This window comes from Mytilus trossulus, chromosome 4, assembly GCF_036588685.1.
Source record: "Mytilus trossulus isolate FHL-02 chromosome 4, PNRI_Mtr1.1.1.hap1, whole genome shotgun sequence".
NCBI classification, from domain to species: Eukaryota; Metazoa; Mollusca; class Bivalvia; order Mytilida; family Mytilidae; genus Mytilus; species Mytilus trossulus.
In genome coordinates, this window is record NC_086376.1 from 19,187,622 (window position 1) to 19,199,748 (window position 12,127).

The 12,127-nt window shown below is 31.3% G+C and overlaps 2 protein-coding genes across 7 annotated transcripts in view; one reads left to right on the forward strand and one right to left on the reverse strand.

Annotated features, from left to right (window-relative positions):
* Window positions 1-12,127, reverse strand: part of LOC134716470 (von Willebrand factor A domain-containing protein 5A-like) — a 390,229-nt gene that overhangs the window by 70,135 nt on the left and 307,967 nt on the right. The gene's annotated exons all lie outside the window — the stretch shown is intronic.
* LOC134714828 (uncharacterized) overlaps window positions 1-12,127 on the forward strand; it is a 43,390-nt gene that overhangs the window by 3,899 nt on the left and 27,364 nt on the right. For 5 of the 6 annotated variants that reach the window (XM_063576432.1, XM_063576431.1, XM_063576430.1 and 2 more), the window contains exons 2-6: window positions 4,062-4,107; window positions 7,093-7,183; window positions 8,672-8,834; window positions 10,018-10,243; window positions 11,683-11,749. In XM_063576432.1, coding sequence (XP_063432502.1) covers window positions 4,062-4,107; window positions 7,093-7,183; window positions 8,672-8,834; window positions 10,018-10,243; window positions 11,683-11,749 — 593 coding nt within the window. Of the gene's footprint in view, window positions 1-4,061; window positions 4,108-7,092; window positions 7,184-8,671; window positions 8,835-10,017; window positions 10,244-11,682; window positions 11,800-12,127 lie in introns of those variants that run through there. The other variant, XM_063576435.1, reaches the window with a different exon arrangement.

The window sequence follows — 12,127 nt, forward strand, 5'->3', positions numbered from 1 at the left end:
ACATTAAAATACATGTAGGTTTGACAGTGATAAACTAAATACTACAAATGAGTAATTACTTTGTAATTTGTAAGAATAGTACATGTATATATAATATTGATGAAAGGCAAGTTTTAATTCATGACATTTGTGGCAGGATTGCTTCCCTTAGAAAACGTAGTAGATACTTAGTCAGCCGTAAGCGGTTGAGCTAAGGAAGTACTTCTTTAGCTCAGTCGGTTAGCGCGCTGCCTTGTACCACAGATGTCCCGGGTTCGAGTCCCGATGGAGACAAGCAATTTTGTAATGAAATTCGTGCTCTCCGGTTACACAATCAAAGATGATTTGACAAAGTTATTTTGTCTGTGACATGCTTCAAAAAGATAAGATCTTAATATTGCCTTCGACTATAAAATATATCTTTCAAATTATGAACCAAAGTTTATATTTCCCAGGTATTCATATGTTTTGCACACATTTTTTTTTACCCACCTACACTGTATGATAGAAGAGGGACATTATGTTTTCTCGTCTGTGCGTCTGTTTATCCGTCTATTTGTTTGTCTATCCAGCTTCAGCCAAGTTCAGGTTAAAGTCACTGCTTCATACTTTGTTCATATGATGTTTCATGTTAAGAAGTTTCTGTCAGTCACATGTCCAATGTCCTTGACCTCATTTTCAGGATAACTATATTAGGCATGTGTGTACCTTGCAAGGTCCATGTCCATCAGACAGTTTTCACTTGACCTCAACCTCATTTCATGGAGCAGTGAACAAGGTTAAGTTTTGGTGGTCAAGTCTCATATCTCAGATACTTCAAGCAATATTTATAGTGTATTTGGTGTATGGAAGCACTGTAAGATGTACATGTCCAAATGACAGGTGCCATCTGACCTTGACCTCATTTTCATGGTTCAGTGGAATAATAGTTTTTGTGTTTTGGTCTGTTTTTCCTTTATGCAATAGGTCTACTATATTTGGTGAATGGAATGATAGTAAGGTGTACATGTCTAACTAGCAGTTGTCATCTAATCTTGACCTCATTCAGTCAGGGGTACTACTTGTACAAGTGTATTTTATTTACTTGAAGAAGTGAAAAAAAATATACACATATAAGTAAATAAATAATGTTTGAATAATCTCCCCTTAATTTCCTGAAAAATTTACTTGTATAAGTAAATTTTTCTTACAATCCCACAAAAATCCTCAAGTTTTGAGATGTAAAGTTATGCCTTTAATGATTTTTCCCAGCTTTGCTCAAATTTTTTCATTAAAGTTAAATGTTTCATCTCATTAATTCATCAAAGAAACTGATTGAGCAAAGATCTTGTATATTTGCGCAAGGCATTCAAAAATTGCTCCTTTGGGGCTTGTAAAGAAGCAGTGTTAAGAAGATAACAGACAAATAGGACTTTCATTGTCCATGAAATTACACTTAAATGATTAGTAAAGACATCTGTAAAGGGTACACAATTTAAAATTCTATTAGAGCAAAGAAAGCTTAAGAATTCAAGAAAAGAAGAAAGGATGATTTTTTTACTTATACAAGTAAAAAATTCTGAATGCCTAAGGGACATAACTTAGCTATTTTTTTTTTACCTATACAAGTAAATTAAATTTACTTGTATAAGTATCCTACAAATTTACTTATATGTGTATATTTTTTTTTACTTCTTCAAGTAAATAAAATACACTTGTACAAGTAGTACCCCTGACTGTCATTTTCATGATGAAAGCTAAGTTTTAAAAAAATTGTCTTTTTTATGATACTGAAAATTACTATCATATAAAAAAGAAGATATGGTATTATTGCCAATGAGACAACTATCCTCAAAAGACCAAAATGACACAAACATTAACAACTATAGGTAACTGTATGGCCTTCAACAATGAGCAAAGCCCATACCACATAGTCAGCTATAAAAGGCCCAGATAAGACAATGTAAAACAATTCAAACAAGAAAACTAACGGCACTTCATACTATATATATATCCAATAGGTCAACTGTATTTGGTGTATGGAAATATTTAAAGATCTCTATGTCCATGATGTCAGTCGTGTAGGTTTTATTTGACCTCGACCCCATTTTCACGGTTCATTGCTCATTGTTAAGTTTTTATAAGACTCCAAAAAAATTTTTGGATTGTATAATGGTATGATGTTGTGTGTCTGACTGTGTGGTCGCTGTCCGGAGACACATTGGTTTAATAACTTTAGTTTGAGTGAATAGATCTTCATGAAATTTTTTCAGAAGATTCAATACCACAAAAATATGTTGGAATTAGGGGCCAAAAAGAAGCATGTTTCTGGTTCCAAAACAATCAAGACAATAACTTGTGTTTTAAGTGTATGGATCTCTCTGAAATTGTACTACAAGGTTCAATCCTGCAATGGATTTTTACCATTTTTGAAGGGCTTCCTTTTTTTTAATTTTTTAAAATTTTGAACTTCGTTTTAAGAAGAAATCTTTAATTGTGCACATAGTTTTTTTTAGATCTTTGACCACATAAATTTTGTGACAAAAACCTATATTATGTCAAAAATTTTATCACAATCCAAATTCAGACAGAATCAAGCTTGAATATTGTGACCAAATTTGCCCCAACTGTACAAGGTTCAACCACTGGGGTCTTATAAAGCTGTGCCCTGCGGAGCACCTGGTTGTCTTTTGGTCTGTTAAACTATAAGTAGTAGGTCAACTATATTTGTTGTTACTTGTATGGAGGAATTGTTAGCTGTAAATGCCTGTCTGGCATGGTTCATTTGACCTTGACCTCATTTTCATGGTTCATTTGTCAATGTTTGATTTTCTTGGTTGATGTTAAGTTTATGTGACAGTTGTAATAAAACCTTTATATTTATGACCATCAACATAATATCAGTGATTAGTTAAGAAGGAGAGACATTTCAATGTGTACATGTGCACTCTTGTATCATTTCATGATGGTCATTTGAGACTTTGAATTACCTATTTTTACAAGAATTGTAAACTTGTACAACACCTGCCCTGGGTGTATTAGTTGCTATAAAAGTCTTCTGAACTTAAAGGTAACTGACAGTGACACTATGTAAAAAGGTAATTGCTGTAAATTGAAACAACAGCTGCTAACATGGCTAATGCAAATATATCAAGAAATTTTCCAGAATTTTTCTTTTGTAATTTACAAAGTTTCATCGTAAGATTAAGCTGGTTATGCTTCATTTGTCATGTTTATATTTCTTTCCTGTAGTCATATAGCATTTAATAGTACCCTTAAGAATACTTGTTTTGATCAAGGAAGGCTGCACTATCATATGTGATGTTTTTTATGTACACCTAAAGGCATTGTAAAGTATTTGGTAATTTATGGGTGTTATTCTTATATCATAAACACAGAACCCAGAAGGCTATAAGCTACCAATATACCCTATTGTCGCCTACATGAATAATTACTTCACTGTTAACCTAAATTTACTAATCTGTATCAGCTAGAATATTTTCTTTAACCTTTGGTTTAATAGATAAAATACATGACATCTTTTGTTTTGTTGCCATCTAAGACATCGTTCAGCAGGTTTTGAGCTAATTTGGCACAAACTTAAACCCTCTACAACCCTATTAATGGTCAAAAGGCAAAGATGGAAGAGTCAAAATATTTACACTGTGAACAGAACCCACCTCCTCTTTGTTGAAAACTTTTAAACTAGCAATTACTTATTTTAAACATCAGTTAATTTATACCAAATATATAAAAAAAATCTTATACAAAGTTTCCTTATCTTTTGAGCTTCCAGCTTACCAATCGAAAGATTTTGCAATGTTTTATGACCAGTAAATGAAAATAGCACTCTCCATACAAGTCACAATTGTATTTGAAGTAAGGTTACCACAGGAAGATCTTCAACACAGAGCCCTGGCTCACATCAACAGTAATTAAGCTATACCAGGGCCCCAAAATGGAAAGTGTAAAAACTAGCTCTTTATGTCTGCTTACTAACAATTAATATATATACAAAATATGTGCCTATACATGAATATACATTGTAGTATTAAGCCTATCAATTAAATTTGTAGATTATGATAACTTATTGATTATTCCAGGGAAAGAAGAAGTACAAGATTAAATAACACAGCAAATCAGAATACTGTAAGTTTGATCATTTCACAATTTCTTTTCTAAATAAAATTGTGCCCACTTTTTGGCAATTCTTTAATTTTCTTATAATTAAAATTGGTTTTCAGCACACTTCCAGCTGACATTTAAGATTATCTGTGAATGAGTTTTTTGTATTTGTTTCTGGATAAAAGTAATGATTATCAAATGTTAAGTTAATTTTTTTCTGCCATTCTTGTCAGACTTTCTATTTGAAAGATATGCACATTGACAAAAAGTTGAACTTTCAAAATCTTTTAATGAATACTTGAAAGATCACTGACATTATGGAATTTCTGTTGATAAAATTGTGATCATGTAATCTTTTTAATGTAAAATTTGGTGCAAATGTCAAAAATAATTGTATTTATAGCATCTATGTCTAGTTTCAGTGGAAATACCACATCAGAAAATGAAGAAAGATTAATTGGTTTGACAAATATATATGCCTTTCTAAAGGTGGTTTAACTGTATTTAAAATGTATACTGACATCTGATAAGTTTCAGATACTTATGCATGTTATGATAAAATCGAGCAATGGAAAAATTTCTCACCCTTTTCACAGTGTATCCTAAACTCTGTCAGACCGACAAAATGTCATACAAAAATCATTCGAAATTGCTATGAGGATGGATATAAAAAAAATCTTAAAATGCACAAAAGAGCTGCAAGTATTATTATACTTGATAGTACATGTATAGCATTTTCTTGGTTTTCGCACAATGACTTTAGTTTAAGTAAATAGAAATCTATGAAATTTTGACACAAGGTTTATGACCACAAAAGGAAGGTTGGTAGTAATTTGGGGAATTTTTGTCCTAACAGTTTAGGAATAAGGGGCCCAAAGGGTCCAAAATTAGACTTTGTTTGATTTCATCAACATTTGAATAATTGGGGTTGTTTGATATGCCAATTCTAACTGTGTATGTAAAATCTAAATGTTTGGTCCTGTTTTCAAATTGGTCTACATTAAGGTCCAAAGGGTCCAAAATTAAACTTAGTTTGATTTTGACAAAAAATGAAGCCTTGGGGTTCTTTAGTATGCTGAATCTAAAAATGTACTTAAATTTTTGATTATTGGCCCAGTTTTCAAGTTGGTCCAAATAGGGGTCCAAAATTAAACTTTTTTTTTTGTTTGATTTCTTCAAAAATTGAATAAATGGGGTTCTTTTGATATGCCAAATCTAACTGAGTATGTAGATTCTGAATTTTTGGTCCTGTTATCAAATTGGTCTACATTAAAGTCCAAAGGGTCCAAAATTAAACTTAGTTTGATTTTAACAAAAATTGAATTCTTGGGGTTCTTTGATATGCTGAAATCAAACATGTACTTAGATTTTTGATTATGGGCCCAGTTTTCAAGTTGGTCCAAATCATGATCCAAAATTGTTATATTAAGTATTGTGCAATAGCAAGAAATTTTCAATTGCACAGTATTGCCCAATAGCAAGAAATCTTCAATTGCACAGTATTGTGCAATAGCAAGTATTTTCAATTGCACAGTATTGCGCAATAGCAAGAAATATCTAATTGCACAATATTGTGCAATAACAAGAAACTTCAAATTGAGTTATCTTTCTTTGTCCAGAATAGTAGTTGAATCAACTTAAATCATTGTTTTATACAATATACAATGTATATTCACTTTTACTTCCAAATGATAAATTCAAACAATCTTTACCATTCAGTGATAACAAGCACTTTCTTTTACATTTTAATATTTTATGATGTATTTAAATGAGTAATTATTGTTGCAAACTCCATTAGAAATTTGAATTGAGATTGGTTTTGGAATAAAGGAAAGGGGGATGTAAAAAAAAATGGGGGGTCAATTTTACTCATTTGAAATTTTATAAATAAAAAGAAAATTTCTTCAAACATTTTTTTGAAAAGATTAATATTCAACAGCATAGTGAATTGCTCAAAGACGAAAATTTTAAGTTCATTAGACCACATTCATTTTGTGTCAGAAACCTATGCTGTGTCAACTATTTAATCACAATCCAAATTTAGAGCTGAAACCTCTTTATTCTAGTGGACCAGTCTATTATGTTTTTTACATAAATGCATGTTAAAAATTATTTCTGTACAACATGTTTGCATTTTTTATCAGTTTTTGTTCTTGAATATTATTACTCACTTTAGTTTCCTGAAATTGACAATGAGCAACCTCAGTCTGATCTGTTTAGGAAATAATGGTTTAATTTCTTCTTTGTCCGTGGACACGATGTAATGCAATGTTTATGATAGCTGAGCAATAATATTTCATCTAAATAAAAATTTAAGAAATGTCATGAATTCAGAATAGCATATCAAACATTTTGTTAGAAAGGTGAAATATATATTTTTTGGAAGATTTTTCTTTCTTTTCTTTTCTTTTCTTTTTTGAACTGACCAACCTGAGTTTTTCATAGGAAAAATCCGTAAACCAAAAAGTTTAAAAACCCTGGCCTTATTGTGCATTTACATTTTGGACCCTGAATTGAAATTAGTCCATATGAAGCTTTGAAGAGTTAAAAATTAAACTTTGTTTGAATTCAACTAAATTTCAGGGCTGTAACTAGCCCCTTTTATTACTGAGGCAAAATATATTTGCCAAGCATGGTGAGACGAAATTTTTTTGGTAAGGGGAAGCTCTGAGAAAAATAACTCAAAATCGTGTATTCTAAGCGTTTCCCTGACTCCTTCTTAAATAGAAATGCAAATCATTTTTAGTAATTTTTTCGACAATATTATGGTCTCAAAGCAAATAAAATAGATTCATTGTTATTCAAGACTTTAAAGTTTTACAGAAATTAAAAAAACATTAAAAGACTGATATGTAGGATAAAGCAAAAATCGTAATTTTCATAATCATTAATACTTTAATTTTATAGAATATTTGTTTTTATTTGAAGGTTGAGGAACAGCTTTGTAGAAATTTCTATTTCTAAACTATCTGATGAATAAAAAGCTTTTAATTCTCTATCTTTTTACAGGAAACATTTCCTGAAAATCAGGCTGAACAATATATCAGGTTGAAGAAAGACAAAGACGGTTTTGTTGTAAGATATATAGATGATACAATTGGTAAGGATATATATTTTCATTGGTTGTAGTTATTAGCTCACCTTTCGTGAAAGGACTTGTGAGCTTTTTCAATCACTTGGTGTCCGTTGCCCTTGTCCATCATCCGTCCAGTGTTAACAATTTTAAAGACTTTCTCCTTTAAAAACTTCTGAACCAATTTTAACCAAACTTTAGTTAAATGATTCTTAGGGTATCTAGTTTAACTGTTTTGTCAAAAAGCATGGCAGTTATGGCTAAAAATAGAAGATAGGGGTAAAACTGATTTTTTTGGGGTATTGCCTTTGAATTGATAATTTTAGAAAGTTTTGCAGTTTTTAGTTATAATCTTGAATATTATTATAGATAAAGATGAACTGTAAACACCAAACATGTTCAGCAAAGTTAAGATCTACAAATAAGTCAGTATGAAACAAAATTGTTGATTAACATCTTAAGGAGTTATTGTACTTTTAAAGTAGATTATTTTTATGTTGCCTTGATGGAGTCTAAAAGTGAGACATAGGTATGCTGTTTCCAGCGTCAGCGGCGACGTAATGGTGTCAACAATGTATAAGTTTGTGATTTTAGTTTAGTTTATGAAGAACGGCAAGGGTTAGGTCAACCAAATTTGGTATGCAGTTGTATAAGCATTGGCACATCTCATTTCCATGGAGATTATTTGACCCTGCCCCCTCAGTTATGGTTTATTGACTTCAAAACTTTTGCTTATTTTACATGTACAAATGTATTAGTTAGTGATAAGGTCAGTTTATGGGGAACCACAAATGGTAGGTCAATGATATTTGGTATGCAGTTGTATACGCTTTGGCACATCTCATTTCCATGGAGAATATATGGCCTTGCCCCTTAGTCCAAGAATTTTGGAACTTATCTTAGTTTACATGTATTAGTTTGTGATTAGATCAGTTTAAGATACACTGCTGATGGATTTTTTTGCACCAAAGGGAGATAATTTAGAGCTTTTATCATGTTATAACATTTTAAAAGTCATCTAGGTCCAATTGATTCTTTTGGTTAATATTTGTTCCATATCATAAAGTTATTACTGATGGTGTAATAGATAAAATTTGTAATGAAAAAGAAATGTTTAGCTTTTTGCTGCAATTTTTGCACCCGCAAACCTCCTTAAGACAATTTTTCTTAATTTGAAAAAAAATGATGGAGTATAAGAAGGAAAATTAAATGTGAGCAATTCAGGCTCTTGAGAGCCTCTTGATTTCTTTTTACTGTAAGGTTGGTAACGGTTGAGATTTTATATATATTTTGTTAAACACTTGTTACCACTTAGTCATATTACCACCTTTACCTTATTTATCCTGTGTCAGAAACTATGCTGTGTAACTATATTCAGAGATATATCAAGCTTGGACAATTATTAGAGTCTGTACATTTTCTTTTTGTTCATCTATACCTCTAATGCTTAATCATTAAGGAACCTTTTGGATTTCCCTTTCTTAACACCTTTTCAATTCTATGGTTTTTAAACAGGAAAAGGGGTGTTTGCTGAAAGATCTTTTAGCAAAGGTGAATTTCTTTTGGAATATGATGGGGATCTTGTTTCGAACAAAGAGGGAACTAGGAGATTGGAGGAACACAGCAATACCTTTGGCTGCTATGTGTTTTTTTTCAAGTATGGAGGCAAAAGTTTAAGGTAGGTGTTTAGCCTTTTTTACTTTTAGCTTTCCTGAAAGGAAATGTGAGCTTTTGCCATCACTTGGCGTCCATGGAATATACCTGTCGTCTGTCGAGTGTCAAACATCTCTTCTGCTACATGTGAGTCTACCATGATGAGTTACAGATAAAGTTTATGTTTTGATCTGCTCTGATGAATTTTGCCAAATATGTAGGCTTTGTTTTGCTTTGAAGAATTTAACAGAAACTACGGGATTTAGACTGAAGTATATTTTGAAAAAATAGTTGTACATACTTTTCCTGTAGGCCAACATAATTTAATTTGTATAAAGAATATTTCATTACATATTAAAGAAATAGTGTTTATCTGTTAGGTTTATTATTTAGCTAACAATTTGTTTCAATATGCAGTGATCATGGCAATCAGAAAACATAAAAAAACAGTATTTGAATAATGATACTCAGACACTTTATGCATGAAACTAGGGGTAAAAATGAGATTGAAATATTCACAATTTTACCGCAACCATTGTTAATCATGCATATATTTAGGAGCAGTGAAGACACCTTTATTTGAATTTGTTTTTGATTAGTCAGCAGGTCAAATGGTCATGGTCACACTTACTGGATGAAATACAATGTTTCTTTTGAAAATTTGTTTCAGATGCATAAGTTCTTTAAGCCTTTGTTACACAGCAAAATTGTTCTTGAATATTATGACATAAAGAAAACATCCCACTTACTATCATTCTTTTTCTATATAGTTCTTTTATGATATCACTGAATAAACTATGAATTACTTTGGGAAAGTTTAAGTAAACTACATGTAGTATGCTTTGTTCTGAATTCTTGCAATTGTTTTACTAGTCATTTAAGTTCATTCTCTTCATTAAAATGTTAAGCAGTCATAATTTTTTGCTTATCTTATTAGAAATGATTTTAGATACAAAAGTAGAATAGTTTAATTTTCAGTTCTAACAGTCTTCATCATGTTCATGGCTAATAAGAAAATTACATAGGCATGATAGGTGAAGACTTTTAGGTAGGGAAGAGGACTGTTGATTTTTGGATTTTGGTGTCAGTAGTTATATATAGGTCAAAGGTCAATGTCACCCATACTGACATACAAGTAGTCATCTGAAAATTTTGAATTTTACCTTGAAACAAACATTGTCATTTTTGTATCTCAATCATTATTTTAGCATAGATGCTACTTTTTCTAAACAAATGGGAAGGTTTGTTAATGATGGAGTTGGAGCAGATGAGAATGCTTTAATGAAAAGAATTGTTGTGGATGGGAGCCCACATTTAGTTTTATTTGCCAGAAGGGATATATATATAGGAGATGAAATCAGATATGACTATGGTGATGTTAGTCGAAACCTCCCATGGAGAAAGAGACCACTAACAGATGAAAAAAAAAATACGGTAATTTCAATTTGAATTGAAAAAAACGGTCCCATATAAATATGTTTCTGTTACCGCCAAACAAAGATGAAGACTTACAGTCCTTTTATAATCATTTGTCATTCTTTTTTACATCATAAGTGGTGTAGATATTATATACAAATTGGTACTTAGGTTTCAGTTATAACAGACACACAGTATTTGTCTACCCTGCAACTGTAGTTGCAAAAGCAAGACATAGCCATCCTACATTCCATTGTTGTCCACAAATATTCACTCTGTGGTGAAAGTTTTTTAAATTAAAATAACTTTTTTCAACTATCCCAGATTTCTACAAATCTTGCAGTAGGTGAGACACAGGGTTCACGGAACCCTTGTGGAACCCTTGTGATTTTTTTTATGAATTTATCTTTCTTTAAGTGTTTACTCTTAGATCGATTGTGATTTTTCTGAGAGTGAAAGTGTTATACTTAGATATAAAAATAAATCTACATACGGTTGCGTTGGTATATATATTCTTCGAAATGACGGCCTTTTGGGGTTTCATCCATATTCTCAAATAATTTGGCAGAACTTGAAGATAAAAAACAAAGAAATATATTCCATGTTTTCATGTCATTTTTCTGAAAAGATAAATCCTGTTTCCCTTGTCTTCAATCAAAATTTTATTTTCACATTTCTTTGGTTAATGACTTGTGACATGTGGGTATTATGTTTTCTGGTCTGTACGTCCGTTCCTCTGTCTGTCTGTTTGTCCGCTTCAGGTTAAAGTTTTTGGTTGAGGTAGTTTTTTATGTAGTTTAAGTCCAATCAACTTGAAACTTAGTACACATGCTCCCTATGATATGATCTTGCTAATGTTAATGCCAAATAAGAAATTTTCCCCTATTTTCACAGTCTGCTGAATATAGAAAATGATAGTGTGGATGGGACATCCTTGTACTGGGGACACATTCTTGTTTGTTATTGAAATTGTTAAACCTATCATTTTAAGATAAAATTGCAATGTTAAGGCACTAGTTCCCGATCTATCTTGATTGTTCAAATTTAAACGCAAGCTGTTTTTTTTAAAGATCAATTTAATTCAGAGCAAGTGATAACAGGCTCTAACATTTCTCCAATATGAATGTGTGTTAAGCAATCATCCATTTATTTATCTGCATTTGCTGTGTGGCAGAGTGATTTCATGTGTATTACAAAGTTACTTAAGTAAGACATAGTTCAATTCTTTACTTATACTCTCAGTTCTGCACTGTTAACAGGATTCTGAAAATGTGTGTTTACATTTTATTATTTCCCTATAATATGTGTCATTCTCATGCAAGCTGGGCTTTTTCAAAGTATGCAGGTATTCACTTGTATGAATTGTGTTATATCCCAACAAATGATACTTTGTTGATATTTACTTTATTTATGTGTCAACTTTGTAAACTTTGTAAAATTAAATGTATATCTTACAGACATTGAAAGAATGTTGTGTTTCAATAAGAAGACTGGAGATTAAAGATGATAGTCATAAAGTGGCATGTATGTTATATGAATTTGTATAGAAGTTCTGAGCTAAAGAATGTACTTGGGTGAAATTTAAAAAGTCTAGAATTTAGAATTGATAATATAAAGCAGAAGAGCATTAAACAAGGAACAAGACAATAGCAATCAAAACCAAGGAGTAAACAAAGACTCACAAAACCAAAGGACATTAAATAATAATTAAGAAAAAACATGATCTCCACTAAAAACCGAGAGTGAAATCAGGTGCTCTGGAAGGGTAGGCATTTCCTGTACCGTACATGGCACCTGTCATGTTATTTCTTTGTTCAGTTCGGTTATGATTGAAGGTTATTATGAAACATTACAATATAACAATATCAATATTTTTTTCCGAAGTACTGGCTACAAGGGTAC